The 24621-nt window shown below is 40.1% G+C and overlaps 1 protein-coding gene across 1 annotated transcript in view; it reads left to right on the forward strand.

Annotated features, from left to right (window-relative positions):
* The window catches only part of sdc2 (syndecan 2), a 50026-nt gene extending 26050 nt beyond the window's left edge, over positions 1 to 23976 (forward strand). The window contains exons 2-5 of the mRNA XM_042436447.1: positions 14291 to 14405; positions 15194 to 15366; positions 17367 to 17493; positions 21288 to 23976. Coding sequence (XP_042292381.1) covers positions 14291 to 14405; positions 15194 to 15366; positions 17367 to 17493; positions 21288 to 21451 — 579 coding nt within the window. The 3' untranslated portion in view covers positions 21452 to 23976. The remainder of the gene's footprint in view (positions 1 to 14290; positions 14406 to 15193; positions 15367 to 17366; positions 17494 to 21287) is intronic.
* Positions 23977 to 24621: the final 645 nt, after the last annotated feature.

Raw genomic sequence — 24621 nt, forward strand, 5'->3', positions numbered from 1 at the left:
GTACTTACGAGCCATTGTGGTACAGTATGCAACTTACACAAGCGTCATATGGAAAATTGAAGTCTCCAGTGCACATACAGTAAGAACGGACACCACAGTGAAATAAGAGACATCCTATGTCCAATATTTGCATAGCCGTACATTCAGGATTTTTTATGAGGGAGAGGGAGAAGATGTCATTTTAAAGGATTTTTAAGGAAATAATCAAACTTATATGTGGAAAAACTATATGAGACACAAATTATTCGTCAAAGCAGAGTATTTTTATATGTCTTCAAACATGTCTGAACGGGATCTTTAAGGGATCACCAAAGTTATTACAGTTCATCCTGGCCTTGACTGTCTGTACAAAATTTCTACACCAAAGTGATCGACCCACTGGCATTACCATCCCCAGCGCCACGCCGCTAGTGTGGCTTCAGTCCCCATATCTTCTCTGTCCATGAACCAAAAATCCCTCCAATAGACACCAGTTTTCAGTCTCTGCTTGGGCATAAAATGTCAAAGTTCTGCAGTGAAGAGGTAGCTGATCTGTTATATATTTGAGTCAGTATATTTGCTCAGCAGTATCAGGCTGAGTCAGTCAGGCAGCACATCCGTTGAGCAGCAGCACTCACAGAAAGGTCTGCTGCATTTGACTGTCCTGCAGTCTTAGACTGTTTACTTAATCTTTTATGGGGACATAATTGTGCTAATGCACCTGTAAAAGGCTGGTCTCATCCTTTTAATAACAGTGTGCAGGGTGGTGTCAGAGGAATGAAAGGGCAACTCATTTCTCTCACCTGTATTCTCACACCCATGTGACAATCTTGTCGGTCTCTCATCCTGAACCAAATGTCACATTTCTGTCTCCTTTGCATTATACAAACTTCATAATTCCTCACTGATTAATGTAGATTATAACAAATAAGGTAATGAGGTAATTTGTTGTTGCAACAGCTGTTACTGATGTAAAACCACAGATCCCAGTGAAGCTCACACAGGTTGACTGAGTGCTACCTGCTCAGTGCAAAGAGTGCAAAAAAAAGAATTGGGAAGCCGAAGTAACCGAGTAGCTGGTGAAGACATTTAAACATCCAGCAATTAAAGAGACCCAGATGTTTTCCACAGGAGTTGGCACCAAATCAGGGCTAGTTATTATTGGACTTGCATTTCACAGGAAGTGAAAGAGGATTCCTGCGGGAAGCTCATGTTGCAGTGTTTCTGATGGATGTGTAAGAAACAATGAGCAAGTGTTTGGGAACATATTAACAATAAAAACTGAATAAGTTGATTTGTTGCTGAAATTCAGAGCAGAACCAACAATGTGTTAATCCATCTGTCAGTACTTTGTGACTATTGTCTGTGGTTCAGCCCATTTCTTTCTACTGTAGATCTGTAAAAACTGGTCCCCAATATGCACTTTCTTTTTAAAAAACAGTTAAATCAGTATCTTAAAGTACTGGGCACTATAGTTTTTAGCAAACGCTGCTAAAAGGAGAGTAAACTGTATATTTGTTGGGACTATTTTAAGCTGCGGATTTGGCGTGCAAGTAAGTGTGCACAGCAACAAGACTGTGTATTTGGGATTGACTCAAAGTAAACTACAGTGGCCACATTTATTGTAGTAAAGAAACATGTCACCAGGCGCAACAACGTGACTCACTGACTGTGTTTTTAATCATTTGTGCACAACGAGGTGTATGACAAAGAGGCTTTTGACGTGCGATCAATCCATCGCTGAAATAAGAAAAACAAAGAATATCACTAGACTTTGCACGTCCCTAATTGTGGCCCACATTCAGTTTTAGGAGGGCCATAATCTGCACACATCAGAGCATAGTTCAGACACCCCTGGAAGCCCCTCCCGCTCCTGCCAGCCCCCTTATGGAGGGGCTTGAGCGCTGTGGAATGTGGCGTATGCCTTTCTATGTCAGACGGCCGTTTGTTTTGCAATAGGAGACGATATGAATCTGAGCTGAACGCACCCACAAGCTCGGCTTGTGCTCAGGTTGTCGAGGAGGGATTTTCTATAGGGCATCGTACAGAGTAAAGTCTCTGAAATATCTCCTAGACGTCAACTTGTCACAAATTTATGTAAAGCTGTCAAGTTATGTTGAGTTTATGTAATATGTTTTCTAAGATTATGTTTTTGAGATTTTGTTTTTTTTAAGTCTGTGAGTCATTTAAGTTTAATACACACCAGAACCGCATATAACTACAGTTATAATCTTTTAGTGTAAGAGTTTTATGATATCAACATGTCTCCATCTCTTCTAGCTGAAATGCATTATTTGAACTTTTTAGAGTTATTAGATCAAAAGTGGAAACTTGTGTGCTTAAGTGAGGAGGTGACATCCAAAGAAGTAGATGTGCAAATCGTAAATGTCAACTCCAGACTATCGTTCTCTATTTATCTCACTCGCACTCTCTTTCACATTTCCTCTCGCTGTCTGTATCTCTCTCCCACCCACGCGCGCGCACACACTCTCACACACACACAGATGTACACAGTGTCTGTTACCCACCACAACTCAGCTGGAGTAGCTCCAGACCTTAAGGGCTCAGAGAGAGTTTGATTTGTGTTGACTTCCTGCAGGAACTCCCCCTCTCCTCAGCCTGCGGCTCAAAGACTATCAATTAGTTCCTTATTATGATCCCTGGGAGGGCAATAAAAGTTAGAGTGGGTTCAAAGAGCACAAAGGCACACACACACACACACACTAACCTTTTTTGGCCTGTTAGAGTTACAGTTTGGACATCTTCTCCTACAGTCCTGTAGGTGGCTGTTACTGCCTCTCCTTCCTATTTACATTTGCCAAACAATGCTCACCACCCACATACATGACTCACAGAGACCTTTTTCTCTGTCTTGCCAGCAGTTTGTTCAGTCATCAGCAGGTGTTGGTGGGACTAATTGAATGTTTGGATGTCGCCATCTCCTCCTGTCCTGTTTTTTTTTTTTTTTTTTATCTCTTTAATAACAACACCATCACCGATCCAGCTGTTATTCATACTTCTTCCATGAAGGCAGCAGCTGTCTGCTCTGTTTATGCCTGCTGCTCCATGAATTCAGGGAAGCAGATTTTGTCGCCCTGTATAGTCACACAGCCTCTCTCTGATTCTTCTTCGCCTGTAACTCCTCTTCTCACTGTCCACTTCTCCAGACTTGAAGAAGGCTCTTTTTGACTTCCTTTCGTCCTCTCCTCCCACAAAATAGAAGTGCAAAGTGGGAGGAAGTTATTTTTCACCACTTTAGATTCCCATTTAAGTTTTCTCTGCATGATATCCTCAATGTTCCTGGGTAGTTTAGTGGTTGTTTCTGAGAAATTGTGTTTTTTTTTCACATTAGTATTAGTATAAAGGCTTCGTGTAGCTATGGAGAACAAGTCAGCTTTATGCAAAAGATCAAAGTTGTAGCTATTTCACAACACTTTGTTACTGCAATTGGGAATTAATTGATTTAAACTGCTAAATTTAATATAAGGTCTCTACATAGTGTATATTTGTCTTCAGACATCCATTAGCATGCACCCTGTTGATTGGATGTTTCTTCTTCTGCCTTCGCTATGTGTGTAGCTGCACAGTTATGCGGTAACTTAAAAACACACTTCCAACAGAGGTTGGCCTTTGAAGTTTTTACTGAAAGAAATTGTGAAACTGTGAAAAGAAGACCACAGAAGCATGAAAACTAGATTAACAAAAGTAAAGACTAGCTGTCAAATGAACTGTCCTTCATGCCAGGAAGAATTGCTAGTGGAAGATCAGTAAGAACATTTGGTCCCCACAGTAAGTACAACATAGTAATTAATCTACTAAACATATACATAGATGAATAAACAGATTTAAATACACAACAGAAAGCCAAACACAGGAAGCAGTAAAAGGGTAGCAGTAAAATTATTTTAAAAAAAGAGTGTCTACAGATAATAATTCAACGAAGGCGTTTCAGGAGATCAAAGATTGATATAACGGCATCAGTTAAACTGTAACTGCTGTGAAACTTTACCAGTAGTGGTTTCTGTTAGCATCAGAACACCCAACTGAAACCAATTGCCGTTGGCAGAATTATGCTAAATGCCACTTGTAAATGCTTTTCAGTGACTTTTCATCAAAGAACCAGATAACCGCTCATCTTTTGTACTGATGATTAATCACTGGAGAGTTTCATGCCCATACAAGCCTCGAAAGTGTTCCGATTGCAGTTGCCCGATGTTGTCGATGCAGAAAATGAACTGCACCTCAAAGCTAGATTTAAGTTCAAACTCAGCTTAGTTTGAACATACTGTGAGAGTAAAACTATAGCTTACTGAAAATGCGTAATGGTTAGGAAGATGGGATTTTCATTGGAAAGATTTACACTGGGAGCACATTTCTTGTTACAGACATCTGTAGTAGTACATCCATCTACATTTATAATGAATGACCTGTGCACTCATTTAGTTGTACTGTATTGTGTTGTACATTTACTTGGATTAGGTGGTGGTACGTGTGATTTTGTGCTACGTTTTCTTCAGATGGGAATTATCTGTGGCACCAATTGGTTGCTTGTAACTGTTCAGGTGTTGACTTTGGAAGAATCTTTTAACAAAGATGGAAGATTTCCAGAGACTTTAATGACATTTTTATTATTTATGACCATATTTATGTGATACAGCGATGCATAATTGAATAGTTCACAGGTGATAGCACACATGACTTCCTCTATTTTCAGTAAAACAGTGTACATGTAGGTCGCTTACTTTCTGCCAAAGGTTAGTAGTAGCTTTCGCTCAGATTTTATCCAAATGATGTTTATAGCGAAGGAAGTGATGATGCATTTGGTGAAAAACAAAGTGGTGATTGGGAAACTAACTAGTCATAACATAGCTGTTAGTGGTGATTATACTCAGATCTGTAAAATATACATTCAACTGGTGCAACAGGCTGCAGGATTCTTACTTCTAGCACCCTGGACTGCTGCAATAACACCTGCACATCACTATATTTCGCCTCTCCCTCTCTCTTTCCTTCTTTTTGTCCCTCAAGGTGGAGTTAGGAGAACACCTTTCATGCCTCTCTCAGCCTTCCTCCCCTCCTCTTTTCTGTGGTCTTTTTCGGTGTCTTGTCTGTTGCACAGTGATGAAGTCCAGGTCATGAAGGAGGCAATGGGAGGAAGAAGGGAGTGGGCTTTTGGAGACAGTCTGGTTTCGCCGACAGCTTCGGATTGACACAGGACAGAGCACAGTTGCTGCATGCCAGACTGTGTTGCTGTATTGACCCTCTGTATGGATCTGCAGCAGGCCAAGTAGAACAGATAAAGTGAAAGCCAGCAGGCCAATCTGCTACCTTTACTTTGTTAATTAGGGATTAACACTCATTCTCTCCCTCTCCCTGCCTCTCTCTCTCTCTCTCTCTCTCACACACACACCCTCCCCTTCACATATTGAGTTCTCTAGATGCAGACATTTGTTTGCCTGGTTGTGATAATGAAAACTGATTTCATTAACTGGACAGAACAAAGCAGACAATAGAGTGAAACTAACCAGAGTAAGCTAGAGACTGTTTGGCATTTTTGCTTAACAAATGAGTCAAATGATAACGGCTGTCGATAACTCAAGGCAATTAATCGACTTGTTTCAGCAGTACTACTACCTCACTAGTGTAAATTTACTAACTGAAACAGTAGCCGTGTTTCCATCAACGTATATTTATGCACATTTTGAAGTATCGCGTCAGAAAAGGTTGATGGAAACGAGTTAATGGGAAAGAGTTAAGGCGCTGAATAGGAGATGGAAACGCCTTTGCCGAATAAGTTCCGACATAGCAAACATTTAACTCCCTTGAATTATCAGTCGTTTCCTCTGTTGGCGTCTTCTCGGATATTCGATTGCCATCCGATTCGATTCGATTGCCAATACCAGCTGATATGAAAGAACGATAACAGCTTGCCCAATTGAAACCAATTCCCGAAGACTGCTCTCCATTTTTCTCTCATAGATGGCCAAGGCGACTGGTCCAGTTCACAACCACTACTTCTTCTACTTTATTTATTACAGCCATGCGTAACGTGGCCCATACTGCCAACAAGGGACAGGGTTGTTGTGAGGCAAAACGCCTTATATACTGTAAGTGATTGTGTTTGGAAAGCAGAGATATGTTCTGTCTAAGCTCCCAGCAGTTTTGAGATAGATTTAAGGAAATAGTTTGAAATCAGAGAGCAGCAGACCGATGAAGGAGGATCTGAATCGCTGTCTGTGTGCCAACCCCCGTGCACTTGTTTTCCACTTTTTCTTCTCTCTGAAGTCAGTGTTATGATGTGTGTCTGTGTATTCATCTCACGCCTTTTGAGATGTGAGAGCCGGATAAGGGTTTGTGTGTGTGTCTGGTGTGTCTGTGTTGCCATGCGTGTCCCATGGGTGCTTTCATGGACACGCAGATGTTTGTGTCTGTGTGTGTGTGTGTGTGTGTCTGCATTCCTTTGAGGAACACTATTTCCCCTGGCCTGACTCGGAGTTGAGCTAATATTTGTTGTGTTAGCAGTGAGAGTGGTGCGTCAACAGTAGAAAGTCGAGAGCCACGGCACATATGTATCCCCTCAATCTCTCTCATATAGGAAGAAGGGAGAGACGCAAATATTACACTGACACACACATACTGTAAGCACATATAGACCCAGAGCCTTTCAAGCACCGCTAGGCATGGACATGGTGATTTTGACAGGCTTTTAGCAGAGCAACCTCCAGGCTACAGGATTGTCTGCAGCAGTGGGTTACTTCCCCCTCCCTCCTTCGCCTTCTTCTCTCCTTTCTCATCTTCTCCCCCCATTTGTCCACCCCCACTCTCTCTTTTATCTCAAACTTTATCCTTTATTTATTCTTTATTCTTTATTTGGATCCCCATTACACGAAGGGGTCGCTAGTCTTCCTGGGGTTCATACAAAAACAATAATTAAAATCACACTGTATGAATAAAACAGGCAAGACAAGCCAAATATAAAGGTCAGAAAATAAGTGAAATGAGAGATAAAGTGCAGTGGTGTTAGCAAGAACATTCCTACTACCAAATACAATACATTTAGTTTTGGTTATGTTCAGGATTACAGTAATTTGTTCATTCTGGTAACAAAGTTGAGTCACCAGCAAACATAACTACATCGGCATTTTCAACAACATATGGTACATCATTTATGAAAATTGAAAATAAAAGTGGACCCAAGCAACCCCCTTGCGGAACACCACAACATATCTTCCCGCTGTTAGAAAAACTGTCATTGAAAAATACTTCGCTGTTTGCTGCCAGAGAGGTAACTCTTCATCCAAGTAAGAGCTGAGGGTGAAAACCATAACATTTGAGCTTTGGAATAAGAATACTGTGGTCAATGACTTCAAATGCTGCAGTAAAATCCAAGAGCACAGCTCCAACTAGTTTCTTGTAATCCATATAGTACATTTACCATTGATCAGTCATGTGTACTAATGCAGTGCTAGCAGAGAGTGCCCTGGTCCATGCTGTGCTTTTGTAAGTAATGTATTTCGACTCAAATAATTTAAGATTTGATTAAAAATTACAGGGAGTGTATAACTGGAGCCGGTAATACATGCTTTTCCCTCTTTGAGTAAGGGTATGATTTTAGACTCTTTCCATAGCTCCCACAGGTCCCACTGAGAAGGCATCTATTAGAAATATGACGTATTGGTTTGGAAAGCGGCCTAGCTGCAATCTCAAAAAAATGTTCCACCCAGGTTATCTATACCAGGAGATGTGTCATATGAAAGAGAGAGCAACATCTCCTCAACTGTGTGTTGGTTCATCTTATCAAATGCAAAACATTTTTTATCCCCCACAATACTGTTAACAATGTTGCATGTTAAATTCAGCTAATTGCATGCAATATCTTAAGCTTTTTGTTGAAAATATTCTTTCTTTTTGATGTAATTTAACTTGGTAACCTTAATTCTCAGCTTACTATAAGACCATCCATCTAAAAAGCACCTTGATTTATGAGCAATAACCTTGGTTTGGTCCCTTTTTGAAGCATTAAATATCTCAACTCATCATCAATCCATGGTGTGTGCACTACTTCCCTTACAGACCTTTTTCTAAGTGGAGCATGCTCATCCACCAACCTTAATAATTTATCCATGAAATTTTTCAAAGCAATGCTTACATCATTTTCCTGACATACATCAGACCACTTTAAATCTCAAACATCATTAACAAATGAGTCTGCATTCAATCTTTTATATGACCTGCAGTCAACAATCCTAACCTCAGACTTGGGCATTTTAAAAAAAACTCTCCCCTCTCGGTCCCTCCTTCTCTCTCTCTTCTCTGTCATCTATGTTTTGTTAAATCCTGGTTCTGCAGCTCTTCATGCCTTCTCTGCTTTTGCAGGTCAAACAGATGGAGTGACAGGAAAATGCAGACAGACAGACGGCGTGGAGGCTGCCCTCCTGCTGGCTTATTAGTTCATTAGCAAGCAGAGATGCCAGTAATGGCAGCTCTTCTCACAACTAATAGAGGGCATACATTGATATCAACTGGCTCAGGCAGCTCGCCCTCCTTCTTTCTTGCTTTCGCTTGCTCTCTCCGTGTTGTTCAGACTATGTAGGATCTGCTTGTTAAGGTGTCTAAATGTGTGTCGGAGAGTGTGAAAATACCCATATGTGTCCTTGTGTATGACTGTGCATGGGAAAGGTACAAGGCTCTACCAATTATTCAACCTAATGATGAAAAGAATTGGATAGGTTCAACAGGGCCATGCCAGAGATGACTGCAACTAAAAATAGGAATTAAAAATAAAGTCAGGAACTGCGAGGTTTGGTGTAGGAACTACATTTTGATGGTCAATTCACGTTTACCTGCTTTAAAGCAAGTCTATGTGATAATTACTGGATAATATTGAATGCTAAAATGTTGCAACACAAGTAGAAGAGTCATAAAAACAGAAAACTAAATCAGTAATATCAGTTAAACAGTAATATCTACCTTGCAAAGATTGCTAACTTTAGCTGCCATTAGCCGCCATAAGCTACAGTACTGATCATACTAGACCAAGTAAGGCTGTAGCAGTAAAAACAAAACACAGTATTGGATTGAGAAAGGATTTATTTTTAACTCTTATGAAATAAACTTTTCCTTTGTATTAGGAGGATTGTGTTATTTATTATTTGATTTTATTGAATTGAATCGTCTCGCTTCAAGGATCAAAAGATCAGTGCTTTGACTGTTTCAGGTGGCATTCAGACAGCCCAAGGAGCTGCGTCGGTGAGGGCAGGTTGTTTCAGGTACCGATGAAATACAATCCAGTCCAATTGGAGTTATAGATCCATGAGTTTGAATGTTTATCAAAACACTACACAGCGGTTTTATAATACCAGGAGACAAGATTTTACAGCTGTGGAAAGTTGTCACGGTGACAATTGTCTCATCTTCTCTTGTAACAGGAGTAAATAAGTCTCAACCAGTTCTCAGTTTAGGGGTGATATAAAGAGAACGCATGAGAGTCTATCTGTGTTATTATACAATATATATATATGTCTTGACCTTCTTTCTTGTTTTCCTGTGCACATAAGCGTTATGTCGCTTCGAGAATGTGTACCTTTGTGCGTGTACGTTGTGCTGTACACTAACTGTTCTACTCAGGAGCATTGATGTTTGTCTCTCCCTCCCTCCGCTACAGTGCTCCAAGGCCTCTTCTTTCTGAAACGTGGTTCTTTTTTTAGCCGACTACAAGATGTGTGGCTTGAGCTTGAAGAATGACACTTGTCAAAGCAGGAGGAGTGGAAAGTTGAGCCTCATTTATGAAGAGTGACTGAAAGCGAATGTCTTTGGTGCGTGTAATTCCCAGAAAACCTGCCACTGATACCGGTTGTCATAGTGAAGTATTGTGAGCCTCAAATACTCAGTGCAGCGTGGTTTTCAGATGATTTAACACAGAAGCAAACCAGTGAAAATCAATAGCTGAAACAAACATTTGTTATTAACAACCCTCACTTTCACCAGCATATGATAACATTATTAGAATAATGTACATACAACCCCAATGTTTAACCTTAACAATAGAGAGAGCCTTCAGACAGCTTACTGAAACTACAATAATCACATTATGTTGAATATGGGCTGCTATAAAAATGGTTTACTATTTAAGATTCACTACTGAATCGCTGCAGGTCTTAAAGCATTCATCTTCATGGGTTCACAAAACTTTAATATCACATTAGCTTTCAGATTTAGTGGATGAGGGCATAGATGATACCATGAACTATCAAGAGAGTAGGACTGTTTTGGTTTATAGATTTTTGCTGTATAATAGAGGGGATTCAGACATTGTCCTCCAAGGATGGAAACCTAACATTCACAGCCAAAAAATGAACAAAAAAAAACTTTTTGCTAAATTATACACTTTCCAGTTTTTAAGCTTTTTCTGCCTTAGATCTATCCCCGAAGTAACACTGCAGGATTTTCCAAATAATTGCTCTTTAGGCTAGAGCAGCCTCGCCATAGTGGCCCAGCCCAGACTTCTGTGAGGCTGTATCTGTTGGCAAACTGTTTTTTGCTGTCCACTCTGATTTACTTGTTGGCAGACTGATGTCTGGTTCAGCTCACAGCCTGTGATAAGAGCCGAAAGAAGAGACTACCTGTAAATGTCACTGGATTGATAAAGAGAGCAAAGTTTATCAGGACTGCCGTTGTCTGTGCACACACGTGTGCGTTAGTGATAGAGAAAGTCAGCTTTATCAAGTATATATTGTGTGCACTTGCAAGCACACATGCTTGCCAGTTTGTGTGTGTGTGTGTGTGTGTCCCTGTGTGTCAGATAAATTCAAAGTTTATCAAGGTCAAACAGACCATTTCCTCCTCTCAGATCTGTGCTGATTTGGTGTCGCTGCAGCACTTGTACAGTTGAACCTCTCTAATCTAAACCTTTTGTTCAAACTGTGCAAACATGAAGATTACATAAGAGTCCGAGGACTCGTGTACATGCCAGCTTGAACTAAACAGAGCCTTCTTACACTCGCGTACATCGGTGCTCACCTGAAAGGTACTTTAACTCTTGATTGGATCTGGCATTTTGTTGTTATTACTGCTACCTTTATATTCATGTTTAATTTCAGTGACAGCCTTTTTGCCAGATATAGCACACGCCAGTTTTCCATCTTTTGTCTCCCATTATGAGATTTTGCTACCCTGCTCGAGAAAGGTATGCCTCTCGCTTGCCCTAATTGTCCTTTTTGACTTCATTAACTCTGTTTAACCACCATATAAAAGGTCTACTGTTATAGTTAATAATGGTGGCGGTGCTGCTAGTATGTAAAAGTAAAAATCTGACTTCTGAACCCTAAAACTGTGCTTGAATGGGTTTTGAATAAAACTATAATCAGCCACCGACATGTGCTTAACTTTGCATATTATTCATCCGCTGATTCATTTAACAAGTCAGGTGAAAGTGTTTGCATTATAATTATAATGTCTTTAAGATCCACGTATAGAGGGAGGGGAGTGTAAAGCTTCACTGTTAATACTTCAGCTCTGTAAGCATTTGTTCATGCGTTGTCTCTGTGGTGTCAGGTTATATGCTCAATTGCTCACCCTAATGTCTGTGCATGTATAATCAATGAATCAATGAAATGCTTGCATACATTTGTATAACATGTCTACTCATGCATGCACACGTGTGTGTGTGTGTGGCCTCTATCTCATTAGTGCCCTTTGTCACCAATTGAACTGTAGCCTGCCTTCTTTTTTTGGTCCATTGTGCTCATATCACCAATGCATAAAGACCTGCGGACCGCATGGACCGGTGAATTGGTTTGCCAGGCTGTTGCGGTAGGGTGGGGAGGGGGGGGGGGGGCGGGTCGTGTTTGAAGGAGAAGAAGGCAAGAAAGGTTAAGATAAAGTTGCTTTGAACAAATTCTCTCTTTGATCAGCCGGCTCAGCGGTGAAAGGCCTTTCTTCCAGAAGTCAGAGCTAGTTGAGAGAGGAGAGATGGAGATACGTATTGTTCTGTTTCATCTCTCTTTTCTTTTTTTTTTTTCTCTCTTTCACACTGCTGTTAGCTGTGTGTACTCCCAGCTTCTTTGTTATGGAGAGTGCCAGGCCTCTCTTTCATGACTCTACACAAATACACATGCACACACAATGACTTAAAAGCCACACTGAACATACTCACATTAGAATAAGGAGTAATTGGAAAGGCTGAACTGCAGCAGGGGTGTCCCAGGAAAAAAAAACAACAAAAAAAAACATTTCTGTCTACTTGCCCTGTTCTTGCTTTTAGTGCATTAATCTATTTGTTGCTCATCAGAAGATCAGTTGGCAACAAGTCTGCGAGTCATTTATCAAGCCAAAGCCAAAAAATGCCAAACATTTGCTGGTTCCAGCTGTTTTAAATGTGAGGATATGCTGATTTTATATCACTATAAATTGAATTTATTTGATTTGGAATGTTGGTGTGCAAAACAATCAATTTGAAGACAGAATTTTTGGGCTCTTGGAAATTGTAATTGTAATTTTTTCACAAATGTTTCTTACATTTTTTTGACTAAAGAGTTAGTCAAATAAATAATTGACAGAACAATGATTAATGACAATAATCATGCATTGCAGCCCTCTTTGCTTTTTGTCTTGCTGAACACAGAAATGTGGAATACAGGCTTTATTGTGGGATAATTTCTCATTACCCATTTTCTTAGCTTTCTCACAGCATGGCCATTCTCTACAGTTAACAAAAGACCAGTTCTTATTGGTCTTTCCTGTCAGGCCAATTGATTGCTTCCTCTAATCCAACTTCATTCAGCCCAAGGTTTATCAGCACAACATCCTCAGAGCAGACCTGGAACTGTAGCAACAAGCTTAATGGTTGCCACACACACACACACACACACAGGGATGATATATTGTGGGGTCTCTCTTTTGTGCTCTTTTTTTTCTAAAGCAGGGCTATCAGTATAGAGAAGGGGCAGTTCAGCTGGCCACAGATTGGTGAATAGGAGTTGAATAAATGTTGCCATGGATGCATTTATAGCTATTCCAGTCACACACACACTCAACACAACACATAAATAGTTACGTGTACCATATGCACACTAACAACAGTAGTAATATTTAAGTATCCGACGTACATCTGGCTCTGCAAGCCACTTAGACTTAAAAATCTTATCATATTTCTCATTAAAATATCAACTTACACAGCATGTGAGAAGGTGCTTTCTAAACAATCAGGCACTGTTAAACTGTGGTCTTTTCAGCCAATCACTCCATTAAGCCGGAACGCAAACATTCCCACCACTCAGCCAGTTGTTTAGACAGCAGCGCTGTGGGAGGGGTAAGATGTTGCGATCGTACAGTTACCTGTGCTGTTGCGCTTCATTTGAGTCATAAAACGAGGAAATGTGTTTTTGGCCACACTTGCAATGTAGCTCTAGTAGCTCTAGGGATGATGATATTGTTCCCAGAGGATGAATCCTATTGAGTTTGGTGGTCCCCTGACTTTTCACTTAGCGCCACTTATCCAGTGAAATATCTCAACATCTACTGGATGGATTGTTATAAAAATTTTGCTCAGATATTCATGCTCCCAACATGATAAATCTTACTGACTTTTATGATCCCCTGACTTTTCCTGTAGCACCACCATGAGGTTCACATTTGTGGGTTTGAGTGAAATGTCTCAACAACTATTGGATGGATTGGCATAAAATTTGGTACGGACATTCATGTTCCCCTTAGGGTGAGATAGTGAGATGGTGAACATGGTTAACATTATACTTTCTAAACATCAGCATGTTAGCATGCTGACATTAGCATTTAGCTCAAAACACCACTGTGCTTAAGTACAGCCTCACAGAGCAACTAGCATAGCTGTAGACTTCAGGCTCTCAGCAGCACATTTGTATGTGCACCGTGCATCAGTTCCTACTTTCTAGCTGATACAACAGACAGATTGTTATTTATACTGTTTTGACTGTACTTAGCAATCTCTGAGGTTTCAGAAGATTTGTGCTATTTAAAATGTACTAATGATATGAGCTTGGAATTGCTACCCAAGAGGATTTTATGTTTGCCAATTAAAGAAATATCCACTAACTGAAGTGTTGTTCTCAAAGCAAAGAGGTTGTGATTAATGATTTAAAAGCCAGAAAAAGAACTAGACTTTCAGATTTAGCTGTTGGCATACTGAAATAATGAATGTCCGGAAGTAGTCAAGGTCTTCACTTTGTTGGTGAGTTGTGATGCAGAATGAATCTCCATATGGAATTCTATAAACAGAGATATGGAATAAAAGTGAAATGAGTCCTCAATGCTTTGTTATCTTGTTGTTTTGCAGATAGCAGAAGCAGCTAAGACTTCCTCTCAGGTTGATGACTTGTACCTGGATGACACAGGCTCAGGAGGTTACTACCCTGAAGATGATGATGACTTTAACTCAGGGTCTGGCTCAGGTAAGAAACATATACACACACACACAGACTTGGTTAAAGACACACACACACACATATGCAAGCTCAGCAGGCAATTACCCAGCAGCGTGATGACATCCATTTTCAAGTCTGCTGCAGGTACGTTTTATGAAGTTTTTTCCCTTATTTCACCGGCAGACACAAGTTGTGCCATCGCTTCCCCTCTCTTTGTCTCTTCTTTCTTTAACCGCCTCTCTCTCTCTCTCTCTTTCTCTCACCCGATTTGAATTGAGATTGCCTTGTCAACCAGACTGCCGTGGGCAAGTGTGCAAATTTTACATGTCTTTTTTTATTACCTCATCTGCTCTACTTGCTTTAAGCACCTTTTACAATGTTCATTCATTGGTCAAAAGTAACTCCTCTTTCTGAGAGAGTCGTATAACTGCAGAGAGGGTCACGTAAGGTAAAAGGAGACAGGACTGTGATCAATAGCCCTTCCGATACTGAATATATTGTATAACCTATTGCTCTGCTCTGCCCCTCTGTATTCTATAGGGGATTGAAACTGTTAATAATACATAACATGAAATCCACAGAGTGTGAAGTTAAGTAAGACAAACTACATGACTGTGGTTATAAAATATTGAGAACATGCATGCCCATTTCTTTACGGATTTGCACATACACGCATCATTCTTCTACATTTTTATATTGCATTAAACACAGTGAAGTATTGTCCCTATGTATGTAATACCAGAGATACTGAGCAAATGTTTCACACGTTGTCTCTTCATTAAAACATTATTCTCCTGTCATTCCCTTTCTCCAAGGTGGAGGTGAAGAAGTGGTGGAGGAAACGGCGACTGTCAGTGTGGTTTATATCGAGCCCAAAGCAGCAGAACCTACCCGGGACTCCACCAAAGATTTCACCCCCCGGGTGGAGACAGCCACGGTCAGAGAAAAGGCCAGGGACAGCACACCCAAGAAACCATTCAGAACAGAGGTAAGAACAGCAAAAATCAAAATAAAAGTGCTGTGATGTAAATGCATACATGTTACAGACAAAAGAAAGACAAGAAATGGCAGAAAACTTTGACAACGTTTTAGATACCACTGATCAGAGCTGAGAGATATAAATAATATCAACATTAATCATGATAAATTCCCCAATAAATGCTGATATACTGTTGTTAAGGTACATTGTTTGATCACATCACAAAAGTGAAGTTGTTTCTAACCAATCATGTGTTTAGGAGAGGACAGACCGCTTCCCAAAATAGGCTCCTGTGGTTGGTTGATTTTGCTGAACACAGCTATCAAAAGTTGGATAGAAAAACTGGAGAGTACTCCACTCTCTTGGACTAAACTCTGACAATTTAAACCCCCATCTGGGGCCGCAATGAGACAGTGAATGAGACAGGCCCATACAGGACAAGGCTATTTTAAATCTGGCATGAAACAGAGTGGTGATGTATACTGTGATGTATAATGAACCAACAAATGTGGGATATTTCAACATCACTGGAGACCTCAGAGGGTATGCAGAGTGCAAGCGCACAGTCCTAACCATCACCGACTAGATCCATCCGCTGGAACAAGTAGCAATGCTCTCAGAGAAACAATGCAACCCTGCAATAAACTGTAACATTACTATGTATCCACATTAACAGAGAGATCACACATGTTGCTTTTCCAATGGAAAAAGATGTGGTGCTGGTAGGTATGGATGAAAATAATGGGTATTAACTGATGATTATTCTTTTAAATAGCTTCTCTGCTTGTAGTTATGGTTATTTTTCAACTTCTGAATCTATTGTTTGGGAACTATTAGCTGAAGGGAATCTTTAAACTCGACAGAAACAGTGACTCAGTTTATATTGTAATATATATTGATACTGCAGACAAAACAAAATGATCTGATAAAAAGCTTTGCTATATTGGCCAGGATCACAAATTCTGCTTGCATTTGTTATCCTGCAGGATAAAAAGCCCATAGAAATTGCAAAATATATTAAACTACTTTGAAATTAAGTTTAAAGTAAATATAATAATTTTCTTCTGCTGTAATATTCTTGCCTTTACTCAAAGTGTATCATATTCTGATATTCTGTAGCCTTCATTTGTAATCATCCTCACTCAACAGAGAGCGATACCGTGCCTCAGTATGACCCACTATGTCACTAAATCCCCAGGAGTCGTGAGGTTGCTTTCAGGATAAAGATCAAGTGTTCACATCAATTCTCAATGTTTTTGCTCAATTGCAAATTATGGAGGATTACATTTCTCTCGGACATAATCACATATTCGGGAACTATCCTAGATCTCACTTGTGTGTTGCACTCTTACTGTACTGTACTGGATACTACATCTGTTTGGGATTAGTCGGCGAGGTCTCAACCCCCTAAACCAAGCCTAACTGGCCCTGTTCCATTTTCTCCCCTCTTGTCTGTCACTGCTCCCTCGGCCAAACGCACTGGCTTGGTTCCCATTTTGGTCCTCTGCACCCCTTCTCTTATTGGAAAAAGATATAGGATACATTGGCCTGGATCCATTCCAGATACATCCTTTCCTATACTCTCAGCAAAACCTTGGGTTCACTGGCTCTGTTTCCATTGCCTACTTCACAAGATACTTGCACTAATCTTTTTGGGCAATCTGGGTTCATTCCATTTTCTTCCTTAGCCAACCCCTATAGGTTTCACTGGCCAGGTTCCATTTTGATCCCCTTTTGAGTAGACTCACTAGCTAAGCCACTGGGAAGTGGATCAGTGAAATCTTCACTCTTTCCTTAATATTCACAGTCGTGATCACATCAGGGAGGAATTTAGGGATCATGCTGTGAGACCCGAATGTACCAAAGTCCTCTAAACACACAGACATGGAATAATGGAGGATAGGATGTGAAATGCAGCTGGGCTTCTGTCAATAAAGCAACCTCAAACTTTCTTCATCTCCCTCTTTTTTCCCCCCTCTTCCTCCTACAATCCTTCTTCCCAATTTCAGGCACCAGTGCCAGTTACAGAGGACATGCAGAGGAACCAGATGACTAGTACGACTAGTGCCCCCGGCTTGCCCCAGGAGATGGAGGTCCGCACTGAAAACCTCTTCCAGAGGACGGAGGTGTTGGCAGGTATGTGTCGTAATAAGCTGCAACCAATGTCAAACCATGTTTTCTTTGAAAAAATGACTTTGATACAAAGGGTAACGTTTATATGCTATTAGGATAGGTTCACAATTTTTCAAATCTGTCTTAAAACAATAGTCAGGTGTCCATATGTACGTTGAAACTGATTTTGCTTGCTGTAATTAACTCTCCTGTTTATACTGACCATTAATTAGAAGATCCCCTCCAAATGTGCTTACAATGTAATGATGTAAATGATGGGAGACAAAATCACACTTACAGTCCTTGTTATGAGAAAAAATGTATTTAAAAGTTTATCTGAAGATAATGATGTCTGATTTAGCCAAATAAAGTGGATATCTTCCACAGTTACATATTTTTTTAGTAAGAAATTCCCTCTTTGTGTCTTGACAGACAGTGATTTCCTGTTCAGCTGTAGTGGAAAGATTGTAACAAAAAAAGGGAATTTGGCACTAAAAAGACAGTAACTTTTAAAGATATTGACTCGATATGACTAATTTGGACGGCTGAAACCTCATATTATCTTCAAGTTAACTATTAAATATATTTTTCCAAAGAAGGAGGGCTGTAGATTTTGTCCCCCATCGCTGACATTGAAAGCGCATTATGAAGGGATCTCTTAATGGCCAGTATGAACAGAAGGAATGATTACAGCAAAAACAACCGGTGTCATTTGGGCACATGACTGTTGTTTTAAGACAGACATATCTTTTAATTTGACTCCATGTGAGGACTTTTGGTTGGTAGCAGCTTTTCCATCAAAGATGCAGCGCTCAGATCTGCTTTCTGTGAAGCTGGGCACATATCTCGAGGGCTATCTTAAAGGAATATGCTATCGTGCAAAGAGTTAGATGAGAAGAATGATACCACTCGTGTGTACAGTACACATGGAGCTACGACCAGCTAGTTAGCTTAGCTGGAAACAGGGAAAACATTTCAAACAAACCAATATTTTCTGCTAATTTTATCATCTTTAGACAGAGTCAGGCCAGCCGTTTCCCCCTGCTTCTAATCTTTGTGTTAAGCTAACCAGCTACTTATTTCATATTGCTTCATATTTACTGCACAGACATGAGAGTGGTATCAGTCTTCTCATCTAACACTCATTAAGAAACTGAATAAGCCTATTTTCTGAGAAAGTGAACTCATTCCGTCAATATTTCAACGTCATAACGAAAGTAGCCTCTCAGTTTGATGTTCCTCCAGTAAATTCTTTAATGAGTGTTTATCTCTCAAATTCTTATACGTTACAACGTGTCAGCATATTTCTGGTAAAACGGTTAACTGGAAATCTAGATAATATTTCTGTCCCTCTGTGGAACCTTGTAGAGTTCACAGCATTGTGGGTGTTTCAGGTGTGTGTTGTTCCCTTTTGAATACATGAAAGAGGGTGAAAAATAAATTATATGTCTCAAAATCATTGTGCTCTCTGATGTCATCTCTCTTTCCCTGCATGTCTGAGACAAACATTGATTAGCAATATGCAAAAAAAACCAAAACAACTTCAGCAAGGACAAATCAAGACAGCCTCCCTTAGACAACTCCCTTTCACATCTCTCTCCTTTTGAATTGGATAGAAAAAAAGCATATTGCAATTGTAAAGTCTAGATAAAGTCTTAAAGTTTTAAATGTAGTGTAGCTACCGTGGTCATCTCCACCCCTCGCTCCCTCCCCTTCTTCTCCACATCATCCCCCTTAACGCTTTTCTCAGATTATAACCATTACTCTTCATCTGCTGTATGACTTCTATAAAAATAATTGGCCATAATCTAATTTTCATTTATTCGCTCTGCATTGTGTTACTGCTTCTTGGAGCTCAGCAGCTGGGCATGTGCCAGGCTCTTTACCCATGAGGCCGTGGGGGCCAGTCAAAAAGTGGAAACCTAAAGTGGAGCAGAGGGCAGGTTGCGGCACCAGAGAGACCCTAAACAGATTAGGAAGCTATAAAGAACCTCATACAGGCGTAATTGTGAGGGAGAGTGAAATAAGCCCATGTGGCGAGTTATGAGCATTAGCGAGGAGAGTCAGGGTCAAAGCCGGAGGGGGGGCGTTTCTTAATACAGTCTGGGTGGATTTCTTTCAGATTTCCCTCGATGTTACACCACTGTTGATTTATAATGTGTCCTTTACAGAAAGTTTAACCTTTCTTCTGTTTCAGTCTCACCGGGGTCAATCTCAGCATGCATTCTTGTGTATTATTATGTCCTCCGTGACGTATTTGAGACCACATTAAAAAATTGCTGCAGTGCACATAGTTGCTTGAAACCAGTGTTGTTAAAGTAACAGCGTTATAAATTAAAGGACCAGTGTGTAAGGATTTAGTGGCATCTGGCAGTGAGGTTGCAGATTGCAACCCCCTTCACCCTCACCCCTCCCTTTCAAGCGTGTAGGAGAACCCAAGGAGGCCACAAACAACACAAAAGGCCCTCTCTAGAGCCAGTGTTTGGTTTTTCTGTTCTGGGCCACTGTAGAAACATGCCAGCTCAACATGGCAGGCTCTGGGGAAGAGGACCCGCTCCCTATATAGATATAAAGGGCTCATTCTAAGGTAACAAAAACACAATGGTTCTTATCTTCAGGTGATTACACCATTTCTGCTAAGTCTGTTCTGCTAGATGCCACTAAATTCTACTCAGTACACTTTTTAAAGGGTTACTCCAGCAATCAGATTACTAGTCATAATACTACCCAGCCTGTAAAAATAACATACTGTGTACAAATGCATGGAAGTTGAATACTAAATCACGGGAGTACCCCTTCAATAAGTCTAAAGTGCAAACATTTAGCATTACAATAACTAAATAACAAGACAAAAATATGGACTACTGTTACCAAGGAACTAGTTTATGTTATTTCTTATTTATCCTTAATCCCTTTTAAACATCTTGTTTCCCCAAGTTCCCAGCCCGCATAGACCTACAAGACACCAAAAATACTGTTGCAGTGGTGAAACATTAGTCAGACAAAAATGTGACTTCTTACTGTAACATAGCAACACAAACAACAAACTGTGTCTTTTGCCTCAAGCTCAACAAATATAATCTGCCACAAAAAAAAAAGGTTCCTTTCCTAAAACACAAAAACTCATCAGAAATGAAGGACCTTTTGGCTCAGAGTCCGTCGGTGTCGGCTGTCAGTGTTATAGCTTGCTGAGATTTATCAGCGGGAACAGGATTCAGTTCAAGCCATGCTGCGCTGGTTAATATTAATGGCTTATCTTTACTTGTTTGTTTTTTCTCAACTGGATTTATTTGACCGACTTTTGAGCTCGGAGCCAATACCACCAGTTTTCTTCCTCTAAAGTCCCAGTTGGCAGTCATTATGTCTGACTAGAATACAGACCATGTCGAATCAGCCACACTCGGGGCAACAAGGCTCTGTATAACCAGTCAAGGACTGGAGCCTTAACATCCCAGTAATGGAACGTTAACGTCTAAAATCATTAACAGGACACGCATAAGAACAGGTGAAATTAACTGTTGAAGTGTCTCTTGAGATAGATTGAGGATTTCCAGACATTAACTAACTGCATCGATTTAAACAATCAGCTGTGATGGTTGCTGCTTGTTTCACCACATTTAAGCCCTCGAGTTAGTTCATTTGCTGTGGCAGTGCATAAGTATTGAAATTTGTTGCAACAATAGTAGAAACAGTTGCTAAAAATGAACAAATTGATTTCTTGAGAAGACTGGTTCATTCTCCATGAGGACAGATGGAAGACATTGATTTGACCTCACTGATAGTTACCTTTTCTCTTTTCTTTCTCTTGTCTCTCTCAGCCGTTATTGCGGGCGGCGTGATCGGCTTCCTGTTTGCCATCTTCCTCATCCTCCTCCTGGTCTACCGCATGAGGAAGAAGGATGAGGGCAGCTATGACCTGGGAGAGAGGAAACCTTCCGGAGCAGCCTATCAGAAGGCCCCAACCAAGGAGTTTTATGCATAAAACCCCACCCTCCCCCCGTCACCAGATTAACAAATCGCGAGTGACTGTCAAAAACAACGCAGTCCACGGCAAAAACAACAAACCTGTTCAAACACAAGAAGAAACAACAACAACAACAAAATGTTACAAAGTTGATTAAGGAAAAATAGCATAAAGGAAAGCTTTTGCGTAGAGTATTGTAATTAAGACCTTTTCTTTCTTCTTTTTAAAAAAAAAAAAAAAAAATTATGAAAACCAAGAATTTCTCGTTTTGCGGCAAATCTCAGTGTATTTAAACATTTTGTGTATTATTTGAAAAGGCTCAAGAAAAAAAAACCCAACAAAAACAGGATCTGTAAAGGCGAGGAAGCTGATCGCATCTGTCTTCTGTCAAAGGAGCTTGTTTTTAGTCGCTGACTACTTTTAACTGTAGCAGTATGTTATTTGTAAAGAAAAAAATTTAAAAGTGGAAATAATTGAATATAATTATTCTGTATCAATCCTACTTTCATTTTTTTTCTTTTTATTTTGTCTTAGCATGTCTGATGTTGATCTCTAAAGGTGTATTACATTAATTTATCTTTTCTCTGATGTTTAAAAAAAAAAAAATGCCTTTGTAGTTTTGATGAAGCTCTTTGGTCTTCATATTAATGCTGTTAACGGTCAATGTAAATGTTCTCCCTTCAGGTTACAATGTTTATTTTTTGCTCTCACATCAGTTTTTAGTCAAAACGTGAGCGTTTCATTATGTCTGGTTTTATTTGTTTGTTTTATTCTCAGTGTAGCCTTTTTTTTTTTCTCTCTCTCTCTCTCTTTTTCGTTTTATTTTCATACCCAGGAATTGGTCTTCAAAAAGATGACAAAAAAGTGTGTCAGGGCTCGAGAAAAATCAAAAATCTTGTTTCTGTTCTATGTTCTCTATTTAAATGCATTCTCTCTCACATTGCACATTCACTGCTTTTGCTTCCCACTGCTGTCGTGCAGCTTGTATGTAGTGTTTTGGGGTGAAGTTTCTTCTTCTCTGTGGCTTGTTTTTTTTTTTTTTTTTTTCCAGCCACCTCCCCGATGTGTCCCTCGAGTTTACTGACTGCACCCACACTCTGCTGGCACCCTTACATCTCCTTTCCCTTCCTCTATTTCTCTCTTGTTTACCCCTAACCCTTCCTCACTCCCACCTTCTTTTTAGTCAGATTGGAGCACGGCCAGTTGAGCTGTCAATCCCCCCCCTCCCTCCCCCCCCACCAGCTCTCTCTTTTTCTCACTCAGCTGTATGCAGCCACCCGGGTAGCCTGCTGTTATTGTCTGTGTCCCAGTGTTGATGCTTTAGGCCCAAAGATCTGCTCAGTGAAGGCCTGCTACTGCTTGGACACAAACACACCAGGCCAGGGCTGAATCCCCACATGCAGAGCAAATACCTCTGCAGCAAAAAAACACCAGAACCCCCCTCTCTAGAAACCTAGTATGACTACCTATTGATGAATAAGTCTGCTAAGAAAATGCAAGACTCCAGTGTTATGAATAGTCTTTGACAAGACACTCACATTTAGGGCTATTCATGTTTTTTAGGTGTCAGTGCAGGCATTTCAAAAGAGCTTAAGTTGTGCTGGTAGTTTGCTGTCTGTTGAAGAAATTAGGTTGTTTACCAGGTTTAAAACCTACACACTGTGTTTGTTTCTATGCCACTCTGCATCCAATCGAATGAATCCAAGTGAATAAAACGCCACAAAATGGCAGCTGCGAAGTAGCTACATCAAATGAAAGCAAAAGTCACATGACAACAAGAAGTTATTGTCTGTCACCTTCTTATTTTTTATGTCTGCATTAACTTGATCCGAAGAGACACGTGCGTTTTGTCCAGCAGGTTGTGAAGTTGCCTTTTTCAGCTGTACAGTAATGTGAAGTAGATACAGTAGCTAGATGCTGTCACATCGTCTAAACTCCTAACACCACCCACATGTGGCTGTTCATCCCTCTACCTCTCTATCCCTTGTGTTCCTCTTCTCTTCTTTCAGACTGATCCTTTGGTTGTACACTTCTATCCTCTTTTTTTTTTTATCATCTCTGTTGTCCTTTCTTGTCATAGGACCTAAGGTACTGAACTATACTGAAAAACCCAAAGACTCACGGTATTTCTACTCCCACCATCTTCTCATACCCACCACAACCCTCCACCATGGCCACATCATGTTGTTTCCTCTTTTTCTTCTTCACTCTTTTTTTTTAGTTTTTTCTCTTTCTCTCTCTATTAGAGACCTGACCTTTGAGTCCAATTGCTTATTAGTATATGAAAAGATATATAAATATATATAAATGTATATTCACAAATGTTTTAAACCTTCAAAGTGCCTACCATTTGGAGATGTACTTGCTCAAGGTGAGCATGTGGCGGGTGTGTACACAAAGGAGGGGTGTAAACGACTTGACTGGCATTCTGTGTGCATGGATGACTGTAATGGTAACTTTTTTTTAGTCTTACAAAAGCTGACAGTATTGTACCTATAAGTTGAAACAACACTACTGAATAAACATTGTGGCCTAATATCCAACTGCTTGTGGCATCTTGGTTTAAAATCACAATTGTTTTTTCTTCCTCACCTGTAGATTTACCCTTCAAGGAATTCTGTGAATGAAAATACTAAGGAATAGTTTGATCTTTTAGGAAATTCACTTATTCACTCGCAGGGTTAAATCGATGCCACTCGTATCTGAGCGCTGGCTATGAAACAGGAGCTAGGAGGTGATTAGCTTAGCTTAGCATAAAAACTGGAAGCAGGGGAAAACAGCTAACCTAGCTCTCAAAGGGTGACAAACTGCCCAGCAGCATCTGTAAACTTACTAATGAACTTGTTTCCACTGGTTATGCAGCAACCAGGTAACCATGGCAACAAGATTTCAGAAAGTCACTGTATCCAGTCGCTGTTCGCTAAGAAATAGTTTGTCCTTTTTATGTTTCTGTCTGTGTACAAGTTAGACAAGATAGAACGTGTTAATTAGTTAGCTTTAGAGGTGCTGGTTGGCAGATTTTTTCAAACTTAGCAAGTGTTATGTGTTAGAAAGCTGAGAGCAGATGCTCTGCTACATGGCTCATTACATCTCAGTTTTTACTTTTCTGTTAGTGTAAAGTGTTTGACTACTGAGATATAATATGTTAATTGTGAGCTTTAGAGGTGCTGGTAAGAAGATTTTTTTTC

The sequence above is a fragment of the Thunnus maccoyii genome, chromosome 15 (genome assembly GCF_910596095.1).
Source record: "Thunnus maccoyii chromosome 15, fThuMac1.1, whole genome shotgun sequence".
Lineage (NCBI taxonomy): Eukaryota > Metazoa > Chordata > Actinopteri > Scombriformes > Scombridae > Thunnus > Thunnus maccoyii.